The sequence below is a fragment of the Ochotona curzoniae genome, unplaced genomic scaffold (genome assembly GCF_017591425.1).
Source record: "Ochotona curzoniae isolate NIBS_2020 unplaced genomic scaffold, NIBS_Ocur_1.0 contig_66, whole genome shotgun sequence".
NCBI classification, from domain to species: Eukaryota; Metazoa; Chordata; class Mammalia; order Lagomorpha; family Ochotonidae; genus Ochotona; species Ochotona curzoniae.
Window position 1 is genome coordinate 12,685,334 of NW_024466512.1, and position 26,205 is coordinate 12,711,538.

Sequence of the window (26,205 nt, forward strand, 5' to 3'; positions counted from 1 at the left end):
TTCTGGGGGGTGCCTGTGGCTTCCCAGGAGGGCCCTCCACCCCTTGGCTGACATGGTTCAGAGATCGGCACCTTAGAAGCCAGTTTCCCTTTGGATGGTGGATTTGATCCAACTCAGGAACTTGGTAACTTGTGTGTAGACCCCTGGTTTCTTCCCACATTCCAAGCCCCAGCTCACTATGCCGTAGATGTAGTAGGTGCCATTCTTCTCACAGGTCAGTGGGCCCCCAGAGTCACCCTAAGGAAGGAAGAGACAGGAGTCAGCCTCGTGATCCAGAATATGTTTGTGCACATCCGCAGGTTGCCAGGGTGGGTGGGAGGGATTGCCTGCCATCTGTAGCAGCTGTCTCTAGAAAGCGAGCTTACCCAGGCTTCCAATACCATGAGGCTCCCTTGTCATGAAGCTCACTGCCTGAGTGAGTGCCACCCTTTGTCCCTGAGCCCATGAGGCTTGACACAGAAGCCAATGACAGGGCTATGGTGCTGTGGGCAAACCCAACTCTCTGAATCTTAGTCACACAGGGATTATTTTTATATTTACTTTGTTTCTTTGAATGACAGAGTAACAGAGGGAGAGAGAAATAGGAGATCTTCTACCCTCTGCTGTATTCCCCCAATGGCCACAATGGCCTGGGATGGGCTATGCTGAAACAAGGAATCGGGAACTCCATCTGGGTCTCCCTCAAGAATGACAGGAGCCCAAGCACTGGGGCCATTTTCCATTGCCTTCCCCTATACATTAGCAGGGAGCTAGATCGAAGTAGGGCAGCACAGACACAAAACTGCCTGGGATGCTGGTGTAATAGGCAGTGGTTTAACCTACAGCACCACAGCACAGACCCCCTATGGGTATAACTGTTGCGAGTTTTGGACTTGCTCCTTATAGTGTCTTGTTTGAACATAGCCCTTCCAGGGCCAGGAGGGGACACACAGGGGAGGAGGATGGGGTTTAGAAGCAGCACAGTCAAGACACTCCCTGTAGTCCACAGGTTAGATCTCTTGGGCACTGAGCCAGGCTCTAGCACCTGCTGGCATGGGTCTCTGTTTCTCGCATTGTAAACTGCCTGCTGGGGTGGTTGTGAGGCTTGTAAGAAGGACAGTGAAAATGACAACAGCTCTCTAACAGCTCTCAGGCCCCCAGACATCCACCAGCCCTTAAGCATACACCTAACAGGTACTTTTCAAATGAATTTTCTCTTTGCATCTTTACCAGAACCTTATGATTTTATGGACCTGTTAGCATCATCTTATAGATTAGGCACCTGAGATTACAGAATTACTTCGGTGACTGATAAGGGCCACACGAAGGAGACAGAACTAGGTTTCAAACCCATGACTCTTTCCAGAACCTGCAAGCCAAGTACTTAAACTTTCTTTTCTTGAGCAGTCTCTTTCTGAGTCATCATCTGGGGCTTAAGGCACATTGTGCCTGTGAGCCTGCATTTCTCCTTGCATGTGGCTATCTGTGGTCTCTGGAAAAAGGACAGGGGTCAGTAGCAGTCATATGCCCTGGAGAGAGCAGGTTCCATTTTCTATCCCAAAGTGGGCTCAAGGCAGGCAAATCCTTATGGGTCCTTTTGTAGAGGTGCTCTATTAGAGACCCCAGATTTACATATGGCGACATTGGATTTTCTAGGGTGGCTGGGTACTGTATTAGGACAACAAGCAGAGAGTTATAAATCAATGTGTTTCTGGAAGTCTAGGATCTATGTGTCTCATGTGATGTGACTGTAACAGAGAGGGGTTTGGGGGCGTGCACTTGGACACTGTGTAAGGTCTCTTACAATCTGTGGATGCAGCTGCCCCCATCTCCCTCTCCTAGAAGCAGCCCCAAGTCACCACAGGCCTCAGCAAGTTGGGATTTCTGCAAGTCTAGACTGAGAGATGCTTGGGCACTAGCCTGGCTGTGGGCATAAAGTCACCTCATGTGCTAGGGTGACCTCTGAAGCTGTCTCTTTGTCTCATTTAAATCCTCCTGAGCAACTAATACTACTGTGACATCTCTAGGCCTTGTATCTCTCTCCTTCCAGCCAATGGTCCTTAGGACATTCATTTGGATGTTTCAGAGCTGCTGCCCAACACTAAGGCCAACAAGACCATCTTCCCACATTTCAACATGGAGCAGAGTCCAAAGGCTGTGGTGTCCTGCAGAGCTGGGTTGCTGAGGTTCCATCGCTACCTCTAAGCACTTGGTTGCTGCAGGCTAGCAGAACCTCTGTAACATCCGTAAAGCAGTGAGAATGATGAACCCCTCACCAGAGGGTTGTGTGAATTACAATGGACAAGGCAGGCACTAAGATACTGGTTGTTATGCTGGGGCATCCATACTGTTGGGGATCCAGGTTGCCAATTGCTTGTGCCACAGCCTTATGACAGGAAGCTCTCTGACCCTGACTCCCTACTCAGTGTTCCAAAGGGCTACTGTGCCCAAGGTATTGAATGTCCTGTCAATCTCTCATTCTCTGAGTACTGTAAGAAGACTCTGACCTGGCAGGTGTCAGTTCCAGGTTTCTGAAGGTTTCCCGCACAAATCATGCTGTCGTCAATCATGTGGTTGTAGAGGCTGCGGGAGTTGCACAAGGTGTTCGTGATCAGTTTGACTTTGGCATCCAGGAGCTGGCGGGAACCTTCCCCTGTGGGGCAGAGAGAAGTCACTGCTGTGGGCAGTGCCCACCCTGTGGGCACCAGGGTGACACCCATCTGCCTAGAATCCAGCAGTGCTACAAAGATCACCAGCTCTCAGCTCAGAAAGGATGGATTTTTTCCAGGAAATGGGCAGAAAAGCATCACCTTCCTAAACTGACAGTGCCTTTTGTTCAGGCTTCACCATGCCAGTGTAGACCTGTAATGCTGCCCTAATCACAGCGGGGCAGAGTCCTCGGTCGCCTGCTCTGTAACTCCGACAAGACCACGAGGCCCAGGAAGGTAAGGAAAGGGACTTGATTATTCATTTTGTATGCGGAGCAGAGGCTGGCATATTGTAGATTCTTAGTGAATGGATAGATGGGTGGATGGAGGGATGATGGATGGATGAAATGCCTGGGAATACTTTCCCTGCTTCAAGCAGAAGACACTTTCCTTCTTAAAGATAGTGAAATTAATCAACCATGTCAATGACTTTGAACAGAGTTTTAGAAGGCAGTTAAGAGAATCTAACTTGTTCTGACCTGGATGTCTTGTAAGAGTTGCATCTAAAAAAAAAAATCACTGTGCTGATCAATCCATTTTGAACAAGAGTTCAGAAGACTCAGATCAGCTACAATGAAGACAGCTTCAAAAAGAGCTTTCTAGTCGACTCAAAACAGTTAGCAAGCCATCTCCTTTTACAAAATCATTGGGCAATTTTGTAGATTACATTCCATTTTCTTCATGAACATATACCTGTTTAAAGTGATTCTTGCATTTCATTATCAAGGGTAAGATTTGGAAGGAAGGAAAAAGAGATTTTTAGTGTTTGAGAAAGAATTGAAATACTTTTGCATTTCTTTGCATTATAGGATGGAAGCTTTTTAGTTCTATGAGGAAAGTAACCTGTTGGCTAATTTTCTTTTGCCTTTAAAAATGTTTCAAGATAACCACAGATTTGCATGCAGTTGTAAGAAAGAACAATTTCTCTTATGCCCTTTACTCAATTTTCCCAATAGCAGTAACTTGTAAAACTGCAACATAATACAACTATGAACATCAGACTAGTGAAAATACAAATCATTCCATTCCACACGAACCCTTTATGTTTCCCATCCCTGTCCCCATCACCTTAATTTGATTAATTTTTTCAGCTAAGACCAATTCCCAGAGACAAGTCAAAAACCTGATTTCCCACCATTGTAGAGAATGCCTACTTTGAGGAGTGTCTTAGCTGTCACACTGTGGGAGACAGAGAAAAGAGTATGACCCGAGCCTCCCTCTCCAGGCTGACTCAGTGACTATCTATAGAATTCTGTCACCTCCTGTGAGTGTGATTTCCAAATCTAGGCAGTGCATATAAAGTTAGAATCCACCTGTTCAGGCAACAGAGCTAATAACCTAATTCAAGTTCATCTGACTCCAAAATCCATGTTCTCTCAGGTCTGTCCTTCCTAATCCACCCAGGGAAACAGGGAGGTTGCCACCAGCACAGGGACGATGGGTGTGGCCAAGGGCCAAGACAGGGAGGGCTGCTTGCAGGGGGTGAGCTTTGGTTAGGGCTTGAGCAATCCAGCAGATGTCCACTCCTGTTACGCCACTGGGAATAGAACATGTGTTCCAGGTTGAGAAGGGGCAGTGGAGTGTAGCCCTTTCCGCTCTGGTTGACGCAGCTCGTCTGAGTTTGGGGAGCATGCAGAACCAGACTCACCTGTCTCCGTTACACCCCAGCCTGAGATGTGGCACTCGGTCCCAGAGGGAAAGGACTCATCGGGTAAGCACACAGTCTTCACGTATTTAGACTCCTGAGCACAGTGACCGTCCACAGGCTTTAACTTGAGCAAAGCTGGGTGGGGAGGAAGGAAGAAAATGAATGTCACCTCATCAGCTTCAATATATCCTGGAAGATGAGCAAAGCAAAGCCCTACCACCCATGGTCCCAAGACTGATTTCTCAGTCACTTCATTTCTAAAACCCCAACCTAGGAGGAGTGTTGTGGTCTGAATATCCCTTCAAATGCAGAAGTTCCATATCTTAGGTCAATGGTACCAAAACAGGGGAAACAAGCCAATTACAGCACTTAGTGGTGGAACCTTCAGGAAGTGATTGGATTCCAGTGTTGAGGAGCAGAGCCTGTGAATCAGGATGGCTTTATGAGACAGAGAGCTGCATTCCCTGTGCCTGGCTGTGCGATGGCCTGTGCTGTCTTGGGACTCCACTGGCTGGAGCATCAACACCCAACCATGGACCAGGAACCTCCTGAACCACAAGCCAAAATAAGCCTCTCTCCTTCATCAAGTTAGCCTGCTCCAGGTATTTGGTTCCAGTGAGGGAGAACTGACTACTAAAAGAAATAACATTTCAGCCTGAGAAGAGCTTCAAGATATAATAATTGAGTTTGAAATAATTTCCAGTCTATTTTTAAAGGAAAGACGGGCTGGTGAAGGAGAGAGAGAGGAAAGGGACATGGGGTGAGCACATGACTGAGCAGTAGCTGAAGTCATCGGCTCTGCACCTGGATGCCCAGCAGATGCCATGGGCATCCACATGCCTGTGACGTCTCTTAGCACATAAGAGTGAGAGTTGTGTATCTGTACCTTCATTTTACAGAAGGGAGAACTGAGGCTCTGAAAGATGACCTGGGTCCAGCTAGGAAGCAGGGGAACTTGGATTCAAGGTCAACCACTGCACAACGTGATGTTCCTACGCCTCAACCGAAGAACTTGACCTACTTATCACAGCACTCAATGCGCTCTTCGGAAGTAAACAGATCTGGGAGCAGGTGTTTGGCCTGGCAGCGAAGATGCTCATTGCAACATCCATTTCCCCTATTAAAGTACCTAGATTTGATAGCAGCTCTGGCTCCTGATTGCAGCTAGTGCACGCCCTGGAAGGCAGCAGTGCTGGCTCAAGTAGTTGAGATTTGGATCGAATTACAAACTCAGCCACCCTAATCCTTGTGGACTTGGGGAGTAAACCAGTCAACAGGAACTCTCTCTAAAATATACATAGATTGTTTTTTTTTTTTAAAGATTTGTTTATTTTATTGGAAAGTCAGATGTACAGAGAAGAGAGATAGATTTTCCAACCACTGGTTTACTCTCCAAGTGGCCACTATAGCTGAAACTGAGCCAATCTGAAGCCTGGAGTCAGGAGTTTCTTCTGGGTCTTCCATGCAGGTGCAGGGTCCCAAAGTTTTGGGCTAGCCTCGACTGCTTTCCCAGGCCATAAGCAGGGAGCTGGATGTGAAGTGGAACATCCAGGGCAAGAACTGGCACACATATGGGATCCTGGTGCATTCAAGGCAAGGATTTAGCTGTGAGGCTATTGCACTGGATCCAAAAATACATAGATTTTTAAAGCGTTCTAAAATGCATTTTCTGCCTTACAGTGTCTATAAGAAATCAAAGCCATGAAGAGAATCTTCTACAAAGGTAAGAGAACCAAATCACAGCTTCTGTCCACAGGGATACCTACTGGAGGCTTACAGTGGTGCAAACCTACCGATGTCATTGTGGGGAATCTCATCTCTCTCATTATAGCGGCTGTATTTGAGTATCTTCTCTACCCCAAAGATCTGCTCATGGAATTCTGTCTTCTTCAGGTCCTGGTCTCCTAGCACCACTTTGAGGTGTTTTTCTTTTATGCTGCAAAGGAAAAAAGAGAGAGAGAGAGAGAAAAAGATAAGTAGATAATAGTCTTAGGCCCGAAGAGGCTGGGAGCCAAGTTCTGACTGAGTGACCTTCAGCAAAACCCTTGACCTTCTGCAACCTTTGTAGCCTCATCTCTAAGCCCTGGCCACCCCTGGGGTCCTGCTGTGTGGTCCCGAGGAGACATGTAAGCGAAATGCCTTAGGAAAGGAAGCAATTCCCATGCGTTAGCTGTCGTTTCTATCCTTCTTGGGGAGGCCTTTCGTTCTCCTGAGGCCTTGCAAAAAAGAACTGCCCTTGATGTTGCCTCACATCTTCCAAAATCTACTGGTAGGAGCTGAGATTTGCTTGTTTGACTTCCACTGGGAGACACTGGGTAGAATTCCAAAGCAATCATTGAAGAGCAGAATGGCCTGGAAGACCGTTAGGGCCACCTGCAAAACCTAAGCTTTGTAGAAACAACCCTGACCGTGAACTTAGGAACCTTGGTCGGGGAGCTGCTGCTTCAGCTTCCCAAAACATACCTGCCCCTCCAAGGGGGTGCGAGAGGCACACTGTAGATGTATCACGCAGTAGGGAATGGGGAGGCTGCTAAAATTGGGTTCACATCACTATCAGCCCCTTCCTTTCCACACAACTGTGGGCAAAGCACTAAAACTCCTCAAGACCCAGAGTCCTGGTTTATTAAAGGCAAATAATAGCAAACTCTCGCCCTCAACAGATGTTCACTCAACAGCTGCTCCGTCCCATGGCTTGCTGTGGGCACTGGAGATACTGCAGCTCATGAGTCAAACAGAGCGAGTTTTACAGGTTAAAGGCCCTATGAAACACACAGGGCCCATAGTAAGCATTACAGACTTGGTAGTTACTTTCTACCTGGTGTCAATGAGCTGCTCCTTTGCCCTGCAGCTCTCTCAGGTGCCTAAGCTTGCTTGAGCTGCCAAGATTCTGCTCAAGGGAAAGGAGCAAGCACCCCTTACGTTGGTGTCATCCTGTTCCCTGCCCTGGACAGCACCTACTCGGTGCAGTGGGCAGCAGTGAGCACCCAGCAGGGGTGGATCAGCGTCCCCCCGCAGAAGTGGCCTTGAGGCATGGAGACAGTTAAAGGTGCAGTGGTCTGCAGGGACGCCTGCCACGGGTGCTTGCCGGCTGTGCTCTTGAAGCCTCCGTAGATCCTCTTGATCATCCCCTGTGCCACTTCGGTCTTCCCGCAGGTGTCGAACCCCTGAATCTGGACCAGGGGCTCTGCAGGGCTCCCCTCAAGGTTTTCTGCGGCTGCGGAACACAAGAAGGATCAGTCACCCTGCACTGAATTGCTGCTCACTCCGAGGGACCTGGGCACACATGCTATTCTGAGCTTAGATGCTAAGGGTCCTAAGCTGACGATGGTGATGAACGGAGAGCAAGCCTATAGAGTTCATGATGGAGATGGACTTTCTTCTCCTTCTTTCAAAATGTGTGACCAGCAGGATCGGTATGTATGCACGCACATGTTCCTATGAACTTGCACATACACAAATCTATCACTAGGCTGTTCATGAGGTCACACGTGTATTTGGAAAATTCTCCAGTATGGTGGGCAGGATGCAGCAGAACTGGGAAGCCAAGACGTTGCACAGATAATGGGGATACAAAGGAGAAGGCAAGAATTGTTGAATGGGTGGTGGGTCACTCTGTTCCTTGAGTTTTGCAAGGAGAGAGAAGGGGAGAGCACTCCACTTGGAAGAAGAGGGGTGACTTCCTGGAGGAGGGGTATTTTGAATTGATTCTCAGAGTGGTTGGAAATGGACAAGAGCAACTATAGGGCAGAGTATTGTAGGTGACACGGCCAGGAAAGCAAAGGCATGGGTGTGAGACTAGATGAGATGGCTGGCGGTGGGCAGGGGAGGCTTCTCTAGGTTGGAGTGAGTACACACATTCCAGACATGAACACAGAAGTGGGCCAGTGAAGACCGGCAGTGAGACCATGAGGCCAGAATTCAGACCCCAGGGCACCCTGAGAAGCTGGGGATCGGAGGGCAGTGAACGTTTGATCATCATGCTGATGGACGTGTCTGCCTAGCACACTGGCTGGGTGTCAGTGGATAGGAGTGGGGAGTGCATGGAAAATGGGGAGGCAGGAAGGCATGAACATTTTCAAGCGTCCCGCCTCCCGGTGTCTGGACAACTTGAGGCTTACCTGGGGCCGAGCAGGCTGAAACAGCACAGTATTCCCACTTGATCTTCACACTGTTCACTTTCACGAAGCACCAGGGCTTTTTGTCTCCATCTGGGTTTCTTAGGAAAAAAATAATAATAAGGTACAAATATTGAAGTTGCACAGGGCAAAGGTTTGGCGAACCTACTGGACTTCTTTAGAAGAGCATTTAGGGAAAAGAGCGCCCCCTCTTGGACATGGAGTTTGAGTGGGGCATTGGAGTATGGTTCCAGAGTATGGGATCAGGTTCCACTGGAACCTACCAGGAACTTAACAAAACTGAAGACAGGTGAATGGTTATTTCTGCTTTTTGCAAAGCCTTAACTTCTTGTAGAGAATCTCAAGGGCTAGGCAGTGTTTCCCAAACTCTGTGCCAGATCAGTGGGACACCATCAAATTATGTTTAGGAAAATTACTAAGATTCCCGTTGGAGACCTTTCAGGGACAGAGAACTAAAATGGCCACACAAACATGATGAGAGGTCTCTCTCTCTCTGCTGGATCCTCTGAATTTCATTTGGAGAAATGAATGGGCAGCTGGGTCGGGGGTGGGGCATGTAATACTAGCTACCCACAGAGACTGGTTCAAAGTGAATGAAAGTGCAAGGTAATTAGTGTTTTGTGAAAGGAAAATTCTCTTGCTGATGGAGCCAGCTTAAAGCCATGTTAGAGACTCCTGCCCCTTATATACAAATCCTTTAAGAAATTGACCTTGGTTAGACCTAGGGCAATGGGAAGCAGGCAGCAGAGTGGCCTGGAGGCAGCAGAAGAGAAAGAGTCTACTAGAGCCATCACAGGGAGGAAGAGGGCATTATCCTTACTGGGGATAGCTTGAACACTCTTGTGGCACTGTCAGGTTCCAGACATCCCATTGGTCTTTCTACCTGTCTTGGGTGGGCCCTTTCTCTGTTTCAGAAGCTGAATCCTCCATCATCACCATTCCCAATCCCCACATAGCATTAGTAACAAATGAAATATTTGAATGATCCCCTGAGAGTTGGGAGTTTTTGTTACTGCAGTATAACCTTGCCTACCCTGAGAAGGAAAGTCTTTCTAGAGAGAACGTTAATGAGTTTCAATGATCTGCTTTTTAAGCAAGTCACCAAGATGGAGCCCGGGGAACAAGGTAATTTTTTACCTACAAAAGTTGTGTTCTCCAAGCCCATGGATCTCCGCATCCTCCATAAACATGTTGTAGTTCTCCTGCAAGAGCAGGTGTGAGTTCCAGTAAAGGCATGGATGCTGGTTGACCGTCCTGCTCACCTGCCCTCGATAAGAATAGCCATCGCCTGTGTAGCAATCATCAGGACCTCAAAGACAATAGGCAGGGATGTGAGAACAGAGATCAATGGGCATGATGCTTCCAAAAAGGGCTTGGTGTATAACCAGGGTTGATAAGACAGAGCCTGAACATTTATCACTCTTAGACTTCACAACAAAATTGTTAAGTGTTCCACACCCAATCCAGCTTAATGTGAAAAACATGGTTGTTAGGGAGTGGACACTTAGTGTCTTAGTTGTGGCTCATAGAAGAGCAGGTGAGAGATTGGGGGAAGCCCTGGTATGCCTGAATGGGACCAATTATCTTCACTACGTCTCCAGGTTACTGCTTTCTTCACATGGAGCAAGACACAGCCTGTGCTCTTAGGTTGCAAGGCAGAGACTAATGGCAGAGTTTGGGAAATCTGACTTGAACCAGTTTAACAACAACACCAAAACAGGGAGCCATACCAACTTCGCAGAATCTGCCCCAGTACTGGTCAGGACAGGCACAGCGGAACCGGGTCCTCCGCTTGTGCTGGGAGCAGGTGCCTCCATTCTGGCAGGGGTTTGGCCTGCACGCAGCAACCACTGTGAACACAGGGAGAAGGGAGAGAAAGCTCCTGAGATGGAGAGAGAACCAACCTCTGACATGATGAGGAGATGTGGATGGAACAGAGGGGAAAAAACAGCCCCCTGGTCGCCATAGGAAATATACCCAGGGATCTTAAGAAATAAGCAAACATGGATGAAGCAACGTGGGAGGAAGCCACGCAAAGAACACATTAGTGGACAGGTCCCTAGGCAAGCAATGACCAGAGGCATTGGCTCAACTGGGATTGGGAGGCCAGGCCCCTGAACGTGGCTGAGGCCCTTGGTGTCTGTGGGGCCATGAGAAGCTTAGCCAACCTGTATGAATTTCACTCTTCATTTGTAAAACATTTCCAATACTGGTTTGGGGAAAGCATAGAAGACAAATCCGACTCATGGCACTGACTCCTATCATTTCCTTTACATGGCTCACCTCAGAAACAGATCAGGGAAGCAACTTTTGAGATGATTGTTTCTGAGTGGGAAGGGATACAGAGGAGTTAATTTCCACTGGACTCTCCAGGAATGACAAAGCTGCAAAAATCCTGATTTAAGGACCCACACTGAAGGCCATGGAAACATGAGCTGCCTCTGAACTTCCACGTAGCAGGGGCAGACATCTGAGTCTAATCTGGACCATGAAGGAGCCTCCCCTCTTACCTGTGGAGCAGTCTGGACCTGTGTGAGGGTGCTTACAGATGCAGCGGAAATAAGGAGGGCTCTGGGTCACGAGACACTCTCCTCGCCCACAGGGATTGTTTTGGCATTTGTTTTGCACTGTGGGTGGGCAAAGCACAGAATATCATTTGGGGCTCATTGTGCCTGGAGGGATACCCATATGCTGTAATGTTTCAGGTGGGGGGTGGTCACAGGGTGCATGTGATCCTGTCCAAGGTGCTGAGCCGCTACGCTAACAGAGACAAGGTTTCTCTTCACATTGGATCATAAATGATGGCTTCTTGTGATCTAGTGCTCATAGTCCTTATTTTATATCTTAATAAAATGCTTTACTTTTGTGTCTTAGCAAATGAGTCACAATTTTAGTCTCTGTGTTTGATAGCTGGGTCACATCTCATTGATAGCTTTTTCATTCTTTTGAGAAACTGAGGGTGAAGCCAGATACTCCAGTTAAATCCACTGTCCCCAGCAAATCTGATACAGTCACTGAAGAAAGCGGTGCATTGAAAGTTGGAGAATTAAGTGAAGAAGGCAAAGAGGCAAGAAATCAGCAACAAAGCCCTGCAGGGAGGACCCTCTTTGTCTCCCCCAACCTAGCTGATATTTGCCAGGGAGGACAGAATCCAAGTTCTCTACATGACACAATGAACACAGGGGTGTTTTGTTTCTTATGCCTTAGCCTGTGGCCTCACGATTACCCACAGAGCTCACTAAAAGCAGACACAGTGAGAACAGCTGGTGGAGTAAACATGGGGCTCCAAGCCGGGCAGCAAGAGTCTAGTTTTGGCTCTATTCTGAAGTAGCTGTGTGCCCACAAGCAAGTCCCATGACCTCTCTGTGCCGCCCTTCTCTGATGTGGCCGTGCTTGTGTGTCCTGAAGTCTTTCTTGCTTTCCCACCCAAGGACAAATATTTCTCTGTTGTAGTTAGTAGAAAAATCTTGAAAACAAAATCCACGAGTATGGAGTACATCGCACTTACACTCTAATTCATGCCTGCTCTTGGTCTTGATCTTGTCTTATGTAGAGTGAACACAGTATGCAGATGAAGGGTCAGTGAGCTGTTGCCAGGAATCCTGCACCAGGATCCATTACACATGGCACAGCCTGGGCAGTGACAGCCCTTTCTGTGGGACTGCTGAGTCCCTCCCTGTCTCCGAGAGCTGGAGGAGAAACTGTTCCCTTTTTTAAACCCAGAGGGGAGAATGAATCTGATGAAAACACACTCACCATTCTGACACCTGTTCCCAAAGAAAGGGGCCAGGCAGTTGCACTTGAAGGTGTTCCCTCTGACAATGCAGTCCCCTCCGTGCTCACAGGGGTTGGACTGGCACGGATCTAAGACACAGGGGCAGAAGTCAGGGGTGAGAAGAAGGCACTGGTGAGAAGTCCCTGCTTGCTTGTTTCACTGCAGGCTCCTGCCCCCCATACAAGAGAGTGATGATGACAAAGCCAGAGGGGAAAACCTAGGCTTTCCTTAGTGAGCAAGGACAAGTGCAGCCATGTGGCCAGAGGGAGGGATTCAGGTTAGCAAGAGGGGAGGTGAGAAGGAATTGTGACCGTTTTTCCTAGGTCTGCTTCCGATGGGGCCTTTCTCATCGAGAGGCTCCCCTCTCCCTCGTAAGTGTCTTTCTCCTCCCCATCTCGCTGGGAGTGCCACGGGGTCTGCGTCTGATGCTGAAGGCATTCAGAAACCTGAAGACCTCCCCTACTTCCAGTGCCCAGGGGCGCAGGTCAGGAGTGGGGAAAGAAACCCACCCCTAATGAAGCACAAGCTTTCTGAAGATCAGGAGAGAAGACCAAAGGCAAGAGGGTGACAGAAGAATTGATGGCGAGGAGGGAATGACCCAGTGGCCTGCATCTTTCTTCAACTACTTGTTCAGTTAGATTTTGTCATATTTCATCTGTGCCTTTGGCTTTTCATGGTTGTCTGAATGGATCTTCCCTTGGGGAATTCTTTATCCTTCTGTTCACACACATTGTTCTTTGGTTCAGGAGCTAGGATCCCTGGGCCTGGCTCTTGTTTTGAAGGTCCCTCTGATGTTCCCCTGGTGCCCTGTATCTTGGCCCTGCCTTCCAGGCCACTTTGCACTGTTCCATCGCTTTTATTTAACTGCTAAGTGCTTCCTGTGCCTTCTCCTGGTTTAACCACATGGCTTCTCTTGGACCCAGCTGCTGATTTTCTTTTCTGTTTCATTGCCCAGGTTCACAAATGACAAAAACAAAAACAAGGATGGTGGAGGCACACATGTGTGAGTATACGCTTCCTGCTCTCCCCTCCCTTCCCGCCCCCACAGACATATCCCCCCTCACAGTAGTGGGAAGCTTTCTGAGAGTGGAAATAATAATAATAATAATAAAAACAGCAAAGGCACAAGAAGAGGAAAATTTCAGCCAAATTGGTGATGCTGCCGTGAGAGGTTCACAGCTAACCCCGACTCTTCTGCATAATTTGGACTTAACCAGAGATCCAAGTGCTGCCAATTACTTTGCACATGACTGCTATGCTCGGAGACCTGGAAGATGAAGCACTAACTTGCCATGTTACCCGGGCCAAGTCAGCTTCTCTCTTGGTCTCACTTCATCTGTCATTTTAGGTTACAAGAGCTGGTCTCTAAGAATTCCCCCATTGTTCGCAGTGTGATTCAACGGGCAGAGAAAGTTAGCCTAAACAAATTCTTTGATACCCATTTTACTATGCTGGTCAGAGAAGGAAGAGGTGGTCCTTGCCTATGGTAAAGCCCATTCCAGGTACAAAGCCCTCTTTTTGGGGGTGGGTGGGTTTTAAATCAGATGCGGTAACCCACCGTTCTCCTCATAGTACCAGTCGGGATTCTCAGGGTAAGCAGATGTAGCAGCCATGTTCTCTGTCTGGGTGTCATCCTCGTAGCTATAGTCATAATTGTCAGGAGTCCAATCTGCAGGGATGTGAATAGGATGAAATACTCATCATTAACCCCAACGAGGCCAGCATTTCATCTAACTGAGCAGCCCTCCCCCAAAGGCTTCCAGTCCTCAAATAGAAGTTATGTGTCCTTTAGCTCTTCACCCTGTGGCGGCGGGGGGGCAGTCAGACTTCAGGACTTTTGAATTGGGAGATGCCAATTGGGCAGTGTTGGCACTCGCAGAGTCAAGAGCATCTGATTTAAGATAGAGAGAAGTCATGCCCTTGTACTCACTGGTCTTGGCTAAGCCAACTGCACCCTTGGTACCTTGGTTGTTACATCTTTAACCAATGGGCTAAGAACTGGGACTCTACAGGTAACCAAGGTCCTCTGGAATATACCAGGATCAATGGCACTTGAGTACTTTACAATGACTTTTTCCACAGGACTTTGTCACCTTTAGTTTAATGAAGCCAGAGAGATGTGGCACTTTCCTTTTGGTTGTGATATTAGACTCCCAAATCATATCTACAGCATCGTTATGACAATTCGTATTGATTTATGCCCATGTCAGCCCCTATGCTGAACAGTTGTATGTCCCATCTCATTTCATCTATGAGGTTTATGAGGGTCCTCAAAATGTGCAGGCAAAAGTGAATTCAAAGATAACACGAAATTGCATAAACTTTTGGAAGTCTCCTTGTATTATTGCTCATTCAACTTTGAGAGGCAACTTGGGCTCAAAGTGATAAAGTAACTTGTCAAAAGCCACATAGTTAATAGCAGCTAATAAGCGGAGGTAATTTGTCTTATTATAATCATTAGACCCCACTTGCTCAGCTGCTTCAGTGGGAGTGTTACAGTGCCTAGGATATGTCCACATTTACCCTTGGGAAAGCGTGTCCATTGATCCTGCTGACTACCCATCCTGCTAATGAGGAATCTTCCAGAGTCCATCTTGAGGAGGTTGTGGCTCTTGTTAGTGTAAAGAGAAGTCTGTGTGGGGTTATGTCCACTACAGTAAACCTCACCCAAAGCCAGGTGTGTTAAGCTGGACTCAAGCTCTTTGTTATCTAGCCTGGAGAGAGTCTAGAGGCTGGAAGCTCTATGAACTTTGGAGAGAAGTTTGGGATTTGAAGAAAGTTGGATTGAATTTGCTCTCCGCAGCTGGCACGAGCCTGGCATGTTAGCAAGTTGGAGCTGGAAGGGAGCTGTCCAGAGGCGCATATGATAATGAGACAGAGCTGACTTAGAACCACTCTCCCGCAGGGCTGCTGGTGCTGTGAGCAGGCCACTTACCACGCCTGATTATCAATCACATTATCTCTCTCTCTTGTCTCCCAGTTATTCTGTTATAGTCTTTATCTCTTTGACTTTTGAAAAATCGACTTTTCACAATAACTGTTTTATATTTCCCATTAAAATGGAACTGTCTTTTTATTTCTTTGTGAATGCACCAACTCTGGCTCCTTGGCAAAGTTTCACCTCATTTATCACAGTGTCAAGTCAAGACTCCCTTTGCTTGCTCATTATTTCCCCTGCGCTGCTTTTTCCCCTGTGCTATGAAAATTCTCCCGGAGGAGGCCTCCTTTCCAGGGGTGAGGATCTGGGTTGAAGATAAGACCATTGTCTTCTTGGGCAAATCAAGTTTCCTTCCATCTCTAGTGTGATAAAGCCAAGAGAGTGAGGAAGTCAGGAAAAATGTTGTTTCCAAGTTTGACATGAAAGATTTCAAATTGACATTTGGGAGACACAATGGGGCTTGGTAATGAGATGATGGCATTGGTGATTTCTTTCTGCTGTGAATTTATTTTTGTTTTTGCAACAGGTGTTTATAGATAAGTGTCCTATAGTTTCCTCCTATAATTTCTCCCATCATGCTTACACGTTGGGGACCAGACTGGTTAATGCAATGTTAAGAATCACTGTCTTCCTTCATCTCCATGGGTAGATACTTGGGGATGGGGAAGAGTCTTCTTGTTTATGGGAGAATGTGACTTTTTCAGGTGAAGGAGATAGATAAAATGACTTTGGGAGGACTTTGACTAGATTACAGCTCTATTAAGATCTACTCATTTTCCAGTGAAGCTAATGAGAGAACAAAACACACAATCTTTGACGCTTAATCAGTAAGTCCTTCCTGTTGGCTTCGGGTCTCACATTAAGGTGAATACAAACAGTGGAGCCTTGGTGGCCCCAGGTCGCCACAGCAGAAGCCATTCATTGCAGGAAAGGCAAGAGATGATGATATTAACACCCCTTACATTTAGGGTGGGCTGCAGCATGTCTTGCAGGGGCACCTTGTAAAAGCATTGCTGGGAGAGCTTCTCCACCTCCAGCCCTAAGCTTGTTTGTTTTTTCCATTATGTTGGCATTTCACATTACTGTCTGTGTAAGAGACATCCACTGTGCATCCACACTGGACCAAGGATTATCCCAGAAGACAGAAGGTGTTGTGGACAGCAGAGGGTGCTCCAAGTAGATATAGGAGATAGTCTTGCCCTCAGAGGAACCTCCATCCTGGGGAAGAACCTTAGGCAAGGAATGAGATGCATCAGTATTGAATGGGTGAGGAGGGACAGGCACATGGCCAGACCTACGTGCAGCAGCCTCATGTCCTGTTGTGGGACTCTAGTTTGCTATGTGCCAACCTAGGGTCAGGAAGGACCCCCAGTTCTCCACCCATTCCTCTAGTCACACCGATTGCAGGATGAACTTGCAGCTTCCCATCCCTTGGGAGTGGTGTGGCCTTGGGACTGTCTTTGTAGTGGAAGAACAATGTGTCAGCTCAAGCCAGGCTTCTGGAAGTCTTTTGTAGGGATAGACATTCCCTTCCTGGTTAAGAAGCCTTCTTGGGTTGTCTGCATCCCACATCACAGTGCCTGGTTCAAACTCTGGCTCTATCTGACTTATGTGAACCCTGGAAGGCAGCAGGTGGATAGCTCAAGCGCATGCCTCTCTGCTACACACAAGGGAGACTTGGGCTGTGTTCTAGGCTGCTGGTTTGGCAGGTTTTAGCCTCCATGGATGTTGCAGGCGCTTGGGAGGTGAACCAGCAGATAGACAATCCTCTGTCTTTTCTCTATTGTGTGCTTGCTTTTTCTCTCTTTCTCTCCAGGGCCCCTGAGACTACTATTTGAACAGTCTGGCTTGTTATGCAAGAGCTTGAGGAAACACACGGTCCAATAACAGGCCCAGTAGTCCCAGCTATGGACCTGAAACCGATGAGAAAGTCCAGCCAAGAACAGCAGAATGAAACTCTGGCCAATCTGCCAGCTGACTGCAGACACAAGAGGAGGCCCAGTCACAATACTAGAGCCTGCTTTGGACCAGGAGAATCACCAAGCTGAGTACAGTCTAAATCACCAACCCATAGAATTAAGATGGTCAGGCCACTGAGTCAGGGCAGGGTATTCTGCCTTAGCAATAGACACGTATGGCTCCACCGATACTAACTTTCTGGTGAGATAAAGATTTTTGAACTCTGGTTAAGCTGCAGAGTTCAGCTGTGGTGACTGGCTTCCGGTGGCACCTGCCTTAGGGTGTTTGTAGTTTGGTTTCTTGGCTTTGTTTCCTTTGAGACAATTGTCTTCTTAAACGTAAGGGTCGTTTCTATTCCTCTTTATACCCCACAAGGCCAAAGCAGATGATTATATGCAGCTACCCTATGAGTAGGCTTCAAAAAGTTCATGGAAAGTGGAATTCAAAGGTAATATGGGACAGCTGTCTCATGTTAGAAAGCCTGTATCGCAAGGCAGAGTGCCTGGGTGAGAGTTCAGACTCTGGTTCCCAACCAGCTTTGTCTTAATGCTGACCCCAAGAGGCAGCAATGATGGCTTAGGTGGTTGGGTTCCTGCTGTCACATGACCTGGACTGAGTTCCTGGCTCCCAGCTTCAGCTTCTGGCCTGGGGCCATGGCAGGAATTTGCAGAGCAAACCAGTAACTGGGAGCTTTCTCTTTTTCTCTCTCTCCCCCTCTACTTTCTTTACATCTCTCTGCCCTTCCGATACATACATGAGATAAAGTGACTTATCCATGCACTTTTCGAAGCCTCCTAGGTCTGACAGGTGTTCCTCTCTGTGCCCAAGCCTCCCAACCTTCTGATTGGCCAGCACACAGTCCACAGGCTGTTGGCATCTGCTTGAAGCAGAGCAAATGGAGCATTAGTCAAGAAACCTGGTGAGATTTGAGTCTCAGGTACTTAGGGAGGAAAATGCCTGCTGAGCTGTGTGGACAGAAGGAAACTTCTCCAGATACTTTCCTAGGTGGAGAGGGTTGGCAGCCTAACATGCACATGGTTATCACCAACCAACAGCAGGAAGATGCAATGGACTTCAAGACAGATGACCTGAGACTTGCTCGGGACTATGGAGGAGGGGTGGGCGCGGGGGACAGAGAGGTGCTGCTAGAAGCATTTTACAGCAGGTGGAAGATAAAGTCTGTTGAGTGTCTCTACTGGTCATACTGTTTCTCAAAATGGCAAGGAACAATGGTGAGAAAACTCCCAGCTAACCCAAACACTCCTAGAAATGGGCGATTATGGATTCATTTTTCTTATCCTTCCTTCCTCCCTCCCTTCCTTCCTTTTTCTCTCCTCTTCTCTCCTCCCTTCCCCTCTCATCTCCTCTGCCCTCTTTCTCTCCCTCCCTACCTTCTCTCTCTCTCTCTCTCTCTCTCTCTCTCTCTCTCTCTCTCTCACACACACACACACACACACACACACATTCATGTCAAGGGCAGAAAGACAGGCCCAGAGATCTTGTATCCACTGGCTCACTCCCTAAATCCAGGATCCTGGAATTCAGCCCTGATTCCCCATGAAGGGAGCAGGGACCCAAGTCCTCGCACTGTCACCTGCTGCCTCCCAGGGTGTGGGTGAGCAGGAGGCTGGAAGTAGGAATGGAGCTGGAACTGAAACACGTACTCTGAGGAGGGATGTAGGGGTCCCAAGCTGTACCCCAACAACTGCAACAAGACCTGTCTCCGCAGCATTTTCTTTGTATAGAGGAGCTACCAAGTGAATGTGGTTGCACGCAATCTTATTGACCGACAAACAATCCCAGATGTGCCAAAAAACCAAGGTATCCCAACTCAGGCCTCTGACTCTGTGTCATCTTTGCCTTTTAAAGAGTTGGGAAACATCTTGTGGGCTTGTGTTTCCAGAAATCGCATGGGTTTGACCTGCCGGAAGTAACACACATTGCGAAGTCATCTCTCACATAGGCTCCGGGTCCCTGGGCTAGGATTACCACGGGCCACGTTCAAGGTCTCTCCCAGCAACTCAGAGTCCTCGTGAGGGGGTTTGCAGCTGTTCAGGCTAAAGAGCTTGCCAGATGTGTGGAACGGAATGAAAATCCCCGGAATGTCGTCCCTGTTGGCGTCATCCATCACCGTGGCACAGACGGCCCCTCCAGAGGCCTCCCCGGAGCCCTAGCGCTGTCACCCCACACTTGATGCCTCCAATCTGGCTGACGGCGTAAGCCCAGCAGAGAGCCTCGCTGGCAGGCGGCAGGACAGCTGATGGATGGGCTGGGCCCAGCTGCTGGGCAGAGGCACATCGCCAAGCCTGCTGGCTGCCATGTCACCTGCTTTGGGGACACGGGCAGAGCCTTCCCCCTTTGATGGCCACCTCCTCTGCCACCCGCTGCCAACTAGGGACTTTCTGCAGCAGTCAGCCCCTTGCCAGGCTCTCCAGCAAGATCGACACCAGAAATGCCATACCCCATGAGTGGTTTCTGTCCCCAAACACTGCTGAAAAGGCAAATGTGACAAATCCCATTACAGCACAACCTTCCTGGGGGATTTGATCAGACACCCGCAGGGACAGTCTTAAAGCTCAACCCATCCAGGGCTAGCTCCATGGCACAGCAGGCTAAGCTTTCTCCTGCAGTGCCAGCATCCCATATGCACACCAGTTCAAATCCTGGCCCTTTCTACTTCCAGCTCCCTGCTAATGGCCTGGGAAAACAGCAGAAAATGGGCCAAGTTCTTGGGATCCTGCACCCACATAGGAGACCCAGATGAGGCTTCTGATTCCTGATTTTGGATAGACCCAGCTGCAACCATTGCAGCCACTTGGGGAGTAAATCAGCAAATGAAAGATCTCTCTATCTCTGTCTCTCCTCTCTGTAAATCTGCCTTTTGCACAAAAATAAAATAAATAAATAAATAAAAACACACAAAAACCCTTCAACCTACCCATGCTGGAGGGGCTGAAGCACTCCACGTGAGCCTGGTCTAATGAGGAAGGCTCACACAGCACATTCCAGAGGGAACCCGGGGCCAAGGGCCAGTCCATCCCGAACTCTCCATGTCACCATGCCATTGGGAGCAGAGTTCATGAGGAACCCCTTTCCCCAAGATGTTCCCCGTGCTGTGTCAGTTCCCCAGCCAGTGTTAAATACTTCCAGTGATGGCAAGCTCAACCTCTCCCCAGAGCCCAAGGGTCCATTCAGATTTTTGGACAATTTGAAAGCTCTTTCCGTGGGCACATCACATTTGTCCCCATCGCCCCTCTGAGCTGTACCATTACAGCCCTGAATCTTCAGGACACATAGTGTAAACCCAGCCCAGTTGCTGGGGTCTCTGTTGGGTAGCCCCAATGCTGACAGTGGTTCAGGTTGTTCACTGCACAACTTCACGGTGTCGTGATCATGTTGTCTTTTTTTTTTTTTTTTTTTTTGCAACTTTCTAGCATATGACAGTGGAGGGTCTTGAAGTAAAAGCACTTCTCCATGCCCACAAAGTCACCCTAGAGGTCTGGGTGAGGCTGCTCCACCGCACCCTGGGGACAGATCTAACCCTGTGCTAACACACACCTATCTCTTCTGCTGTTTCACTCTTGGCCTCCCTGACGGCCGGACCCGAGAAGCCCCTCTCCCAAACCCTGAGCCCTGTGTGCTCCCACCTGGAGCAGGGGCAGCTTGGCTAGACCCTGGGCTTTGCTGCTGGGACCCGGGCAGTGAGGCAGGTGGCTGCTGTGTAGCCATCAGCCAGGAGCCCTGCACTCTGGGTTACTGCACTGCACTCTGCTGCTTCCTGCTTTTTCTTTGGGGAAATACACCAATTCTCTGCAGACTCCACAGGTCATGCTCATTTCTGAGCGGGACTTTGCAAACCTAAGTCACCCCAGCAACTGCTGTCTGTGTTCCGAGTCAGTCCGGGAACTGAGTTTTGGAAGGGACTATAGCCTCCATACGCTGTGGGCCTGCCCCACTCCTCCATCAGTGAGCAGGGCAGGTGTCCATGCCTGGCAAAGGCCGGCCTGCAGCCTGACGGAGCTGGGAAGGGCAGCTGAGGGAGGCTTGGAGCCTGGGCCAGAGACCACAAGTAGACAATGGGCTAGGAAGCAGCAGCCAGGGCTGGGGTTCCACACAGAGGAAACTGGAAGGGCAGGGCCTTGGGGGCTGGTCGGCAGAGCCTGGGGAAGTGAGCCTGGACACAGCAGAGGAGGCATCACCATGAAGGTGCAGGTGGCCAGGGGCCAGCCAGTGCCCCCTGGCCTCTGTCTTTCATCTCCTTCATGCACATGGGGTCAGGAACAGGTCTCGCCCCTCTCTGGGCTCCCGTTTCCTTCTCTGTTGAGGCAGTGTAGTTCTTTACCTGGGACAATGAGGCTCAGTCTTGGGGCTATCTATGGTTAGTGGGAATGTGCGTAAAGCATTGTATAGGCGCATCATTTCTGGGCAAATCCTCCAAGGCGCATGGGACATCCTGAACCAGCAGAACCTGAATCCCTCCAACACTTTAGTTCTTGGGCTTTTCTCTTTCCCTTCCCCTCCCTCTCCCCACTTTACTTCTGGCTCAGAACCTGAGCATGGTTGCTGAGAAGCCTCCCTCACCCCCCACGGGAGAAGGGGGATGAGCACACTCACCGGGGTCCAGGTCGTCCAGAAAAGATGTCAAGGAGAACTGCAAAACAAAAGAGCAGAGAGCAGGGCACAGGTGAGCCAGGGGCAAGGCTGAGCTGAGGGCATCACAGCCCCCATGGCTTGAAGCCACTGGCTGCTCTCTCAAGGTGGCAGCTGGCACTGGTGCTGCAGGCGGTGCCTCTGTTTCTGGAGGCCTCCAACCCTGGGCTGGCGTTGTGGCTTGGCTTTTGGCATTGAGCAGGGACGAGTGTGACTCGCCTGCTGCACGCAGGAGCACGGTGGCACGGGCACAACACTGCAAGCAGCAACTTAACCCATAACCATGATGTCAGCCCCTGTGCTGGGATTCATGAGAGCGGACGACGTGTGTTGGTCCTGAGGAAAATGGACTTACTCTGAAGCTATGCACACTAGAGCATTCCTAGTCTACTCTTGGTGTGAAAAAAAAAAAAAACCATTCAGCAAACCAACGCATCACCGCGTACACGGGGAGCAGAACGCATGCAGACATGGCAAGGGTGCAGCACTGTGGTCTCTGGGTCGATAACATCACTGTATTCTGCTTCCTGCTTTTCTATAAGCCTGAAATATTACGATCAGTGGAGGAGAAGCCCTGCAAAAGAAGGGATGGGAGGCAGGCTGTCCCCATGTGCCCACACCCAGCCCTGCTTCTGTGGGGCAACGTTGGGGTTGGCGGTGCGAAGATGGGAGTGATGGTGGGCATCCTGGCAGAGGCACGACAGTGACGGTCATTCACCTGGGCCTTGGGGCCTGCCTCCCCTTCTCCCCTTGAACTTGCTTGGAGGACATGGCCTGTCCCTCCCTGTCTCCACCCAGAGCTGAAGTCCTAAATTTGAGCTGGGTGAACTTGGCCACTGTCAGACTTAAAAAGGGGGCAGGACACCAAGCAGGTATTGGGGCACATCCTTCCCAGAAGGACACAGCTCTCCACGACCCGCTCCAAAAAGGGAGCCCCAAGTCCTGGCTCTAGCTGAGCCTGGGGGACAGGCTGCTGCCTTTCTGCTCATGGCCACCAGGTGGCAGACGTGCCCTTTCGAGGGACTGCGCCGGAGGAAAACTTAAACAAAACCAGCCACCGGAAATTCCGGTCTGGTCTGGCCCCTCTAGCCCCACTGGCTCTGTCAGCGAAGCATGAAGTCAGTTGTGCTTCGGGACCCACTGCTGCCGTCCGACAGGAAGCTGGGATGCTGTGCGCAGGCCCAGCCTCGGGGATGGGTATCTGGACCACAGGGAGCATGCCAAGGCCAGAGCCCGTGCTCATCTGAGTTCCTGACATTGACCTGGACGCTGGCGCCCGTGGTGGGAGCACAGGTGCAGGCATGCATGCTTCGGGCCACTCAGCAGATCTGAAGAGGATGTTCAGAAAGAGGAGGAAGAAGGGGAGGAGCCGCAGGAGCAACAGGGAGGCAGGAGCTGTGGCCTGGCCTCAGCCACATAGCTGAGGCCTGTGCAGGTGGTTCCGATGTACTTAGTTTTGCTGGTTGCTCACAAACACCCGAGCCTTTAGGTGCTCAGACTGTGTCCATTTTAGAGGGGAGAAAACTGAGATGCGGAGACGATGGTGCCCCCAAGAAGCTCAACGGGGAAATGCTGTTGGCAGGATGTAACAGCCGCTGCCACTTCAGAGTCCTTGCCCTCAGTCACCCATGCATGGCCTACGTGGTAGCAGACAAATGGCAGGTGTCGTGGGCCAGTGGTAAACACCCCTGCGCTGGCGTCTCATGCTGGAGCACCGAGTCCAGTCCCAGCTGCTCTGTTTATGATCCAGTTCCTTGCCGGTGTGCCTGGGGAAGCAGCGGAGGACGGCCCCTGCTGTTTAAGTGCGAGATTCAGATGGAGATCTGGGCTTCTGGCTTCGGACTGGTCCAGCCCTATTTACTGCAAACACTTGGAGAGTGAACCAGTAGATGAAAGGTCCCTCTCCCCTTCTCTGCAACTCTGCCTTCCTTAGAAATAATCATAAAAAGGAAAAGTACTGCAGAAAGCAACTGAAGAGCTCCCTCTTTAGCAGAGAGGCAGGGTATAGAACTAGGTTAAAGGATCAGGGCTTTCTGGAAGCCCTGTCCAAACGGGCCACAGCCAGGGCTGCTTGGCCCTAGTGACAGAAAGGATGAAAGTCAGGTGCAGCGTTGGCCAGCCCACTGTGGCAAGCACAGCTCAAGGCAGAGGCAAAGGGACGCGGACCACTGACCGCTTCCACTCTGTCCACTTCTACTCCTCTGCCTCCACTTGCAGCGGGGCTCCCGCAGAGGGTGGCCCCCGAAGCGTCCTACGGCTGCAGCATAGCTCTGGGGTACACCGTGTACACTGGGGAAGGTCAAGGCCTCCTCTGCTGTTTCACTCTGTAACCCACGGCCTGTTTCATTCTGCCGCTCTGGAAAGCCAAACAAAAATAAAGGCTGGGGTTGAAAGTTCGAGTTCATGTGTTCCAGGAATGAGTTTATGGAGCCTGCTCTCAGGGCACAGTGAGGTAGGGAAGAGGAAGTGGGGGTGGGGTGCAGGGGTAAAGCGTGTCTCATGGGGCCAGAGGCGTGGCTGCCAATAAACCCACGTGGAGGAATCTTTCGGAGCAGGTGGAAGGTTTGAGCTGTGATCCCAGGTACCCCTTCCTCCCCGCTGACCTGCCACCGCCTGGTGGCAGACCCCACCAGGGAGGGATCAGGACTCCCAAGGAGGGCTGGGCAGGAGAAACATGCATGCCAGGACCAAGTGTGTGCTGCACAGTGGGCCCAGTCCTTGAGTGGGACCAGGCACACAAGGCCATAGCAAGTGGGGGCAGGTCCAGATGACAGAGGTCAGAGGTTACAAGAATCCAGGGAACCAGCCCAGCCAAATCCCGTCGCATGCCCTCCTGCTGCAGACACAAACTTTGTCATCTGGGGAATGGTTGTGCCAAGTCACTCACAATGCTTTTTTAAAAAATGGTGATAAAAGGCACATAGCATGTATCACTTTAACAATTTGTAAGTTTAGCGTTCAGTGGCACCAACCAATGACATTCACCGTGTTGTATCACCATTGCCACTCTATATTCAAAACTTTTTCACCATCCCCACTAGAAACTGTGCCAGCTGAACAATCGCTCACCTCCAAGCTGCTGCTGCCCTTTATCTCAGAATTTGCTTCTTCCGTGTACCCCACACATCAATCAGACCTCACGAGAGATGCCCTGTTGTGTCACAATTCCCTACTTCTGTCTTCAAAGTCCAACCCTATACAAGCCTGTCTCAAACATCCCTTCCGTTTTATGGGCTGAATCGTATTCCACTGTATGTTTTTCTCTTTCATCACCACCTGTGTATCTACTACATTGCATTTGTGTGCCCATCGGTTAATAGGCCTGAGGGGGTGTGCTCCTCGGCTATTGTGTGGAAAGCTGCAATGGCTGTCGGCGTGCAGAAAGCTGTGTGGGTCCTCGCTTTCAGTTCTTCGGGTGCTTAGTAAGACATGAGATTTCTGGAATTCTGTATTTAAAGTCTTCAGGAACTGCCACATGGCGCAGCACCACACCATTTTTGGATTCCCACCAATAATGCCCCAGAGTGCCAACTTGTTTACCTCCTCCTCATCCTAAGCTGTGCCATTTTGTTCTTGCCAGGCACGAGGAGCCATGCTTTCCCTTGCAGTAGCACTCCAGTTGCTTAGTGCTGTCCGGAGATTGGCAGGTTAGTCTTGACTTTGCTCGGGGCAAAGGAGGGAAAAGTTCCCTGGGAAACCCCCGGCTTTGCTCTTGTGTAAAGTTGTTGACTAGTTCCGTTCGGTTTCCCCAATGTGTAAGTAAGAGTTGCCTTCCCCACCTGCTGTTTTATTCAGGGGAACTTGACTATTGTACAGCGTTTGTAATGAGTTACTCCAAAGGACAGTGCCTGGTAAGACCTCGCATTGCACATCCACTGCCCCCAGGCCCACCCTGGGGACTTAGGGCAAAGTATCCTGGAATGCTGGAGGGTGAAGGTGAGAGAGAAAGGCTGAAGAAACCCAATGCTCATTTCTGTACAAGGCAGTGCACGGGGAGACTCTTGGAAAAAGCAGGTAAGCAGTGTGCCCACTACACTGCATGAAGCCCACCTTTGCCTTCCTGGCTCAGGGCTTCAACACAGAAAAGCCACCTCTGGCGTCCAGCACTACTGCCCCCTTCCTGGGAGGCTGCCTTCACTTCTGAACCTTCCAGGCGTCACAAGGGCCATGGCTGGCACCTGGGTTTATCTTGGAGGTGCCCAGTCAGTGGGAACAAGCAGTGAAACACAGCCCAAGGTAGTCGTGTCCTTCTCTGGTTTAGCATCCTCCTGCCTAGTCCCAGCACGGGGAAGATGCGGATGGTGCAGCCCATCTCCATCCTCCTCCTCTCCCTGACCTGCTCCTAACCCGGAGAAAGAGCCGCCGCATACCCGCAGCAGCCAGACTTCAGCAGCATCCCCGTGTTCTGCCAT

At 49.8% G+C, this 26,205-nt stretch overlaps 1 protein-coding gene across 1 annotated transcript; it reads right to left on the reverse strand.

Annotated features, from left to right (window-relative positions):
• Positions 1–72: 72 nt before the first annotated feature.
• HABP2 (hyaluronan binding protein 2) lies at positions 73–26,205 on the reverse strand. The gene is made up of 13 exons (XM_040992497.1): positions 26,164–26,205; positions 21,758–21,794; positions 13,805–13,915; positions 12,228–12,335; positions 10,982–11,098; positions 10,202–10,321; positions 9,609–9,780; positions 8,454–8,551; positions 7,294–7,549; positions 6,129–6,271; positions 4,336–4,470; positions 2,487–2,632; positions 73–237 (listed from the first exon to the last, which is right to left on the reverse strand). The coding sequence occupies exons 1-13, from the start codon at positions 26,203–26,205 to the stop codon at positions 73–75; spliced, it is 1,650 nt and encodes a 549-aa protein (XP_040848431.1).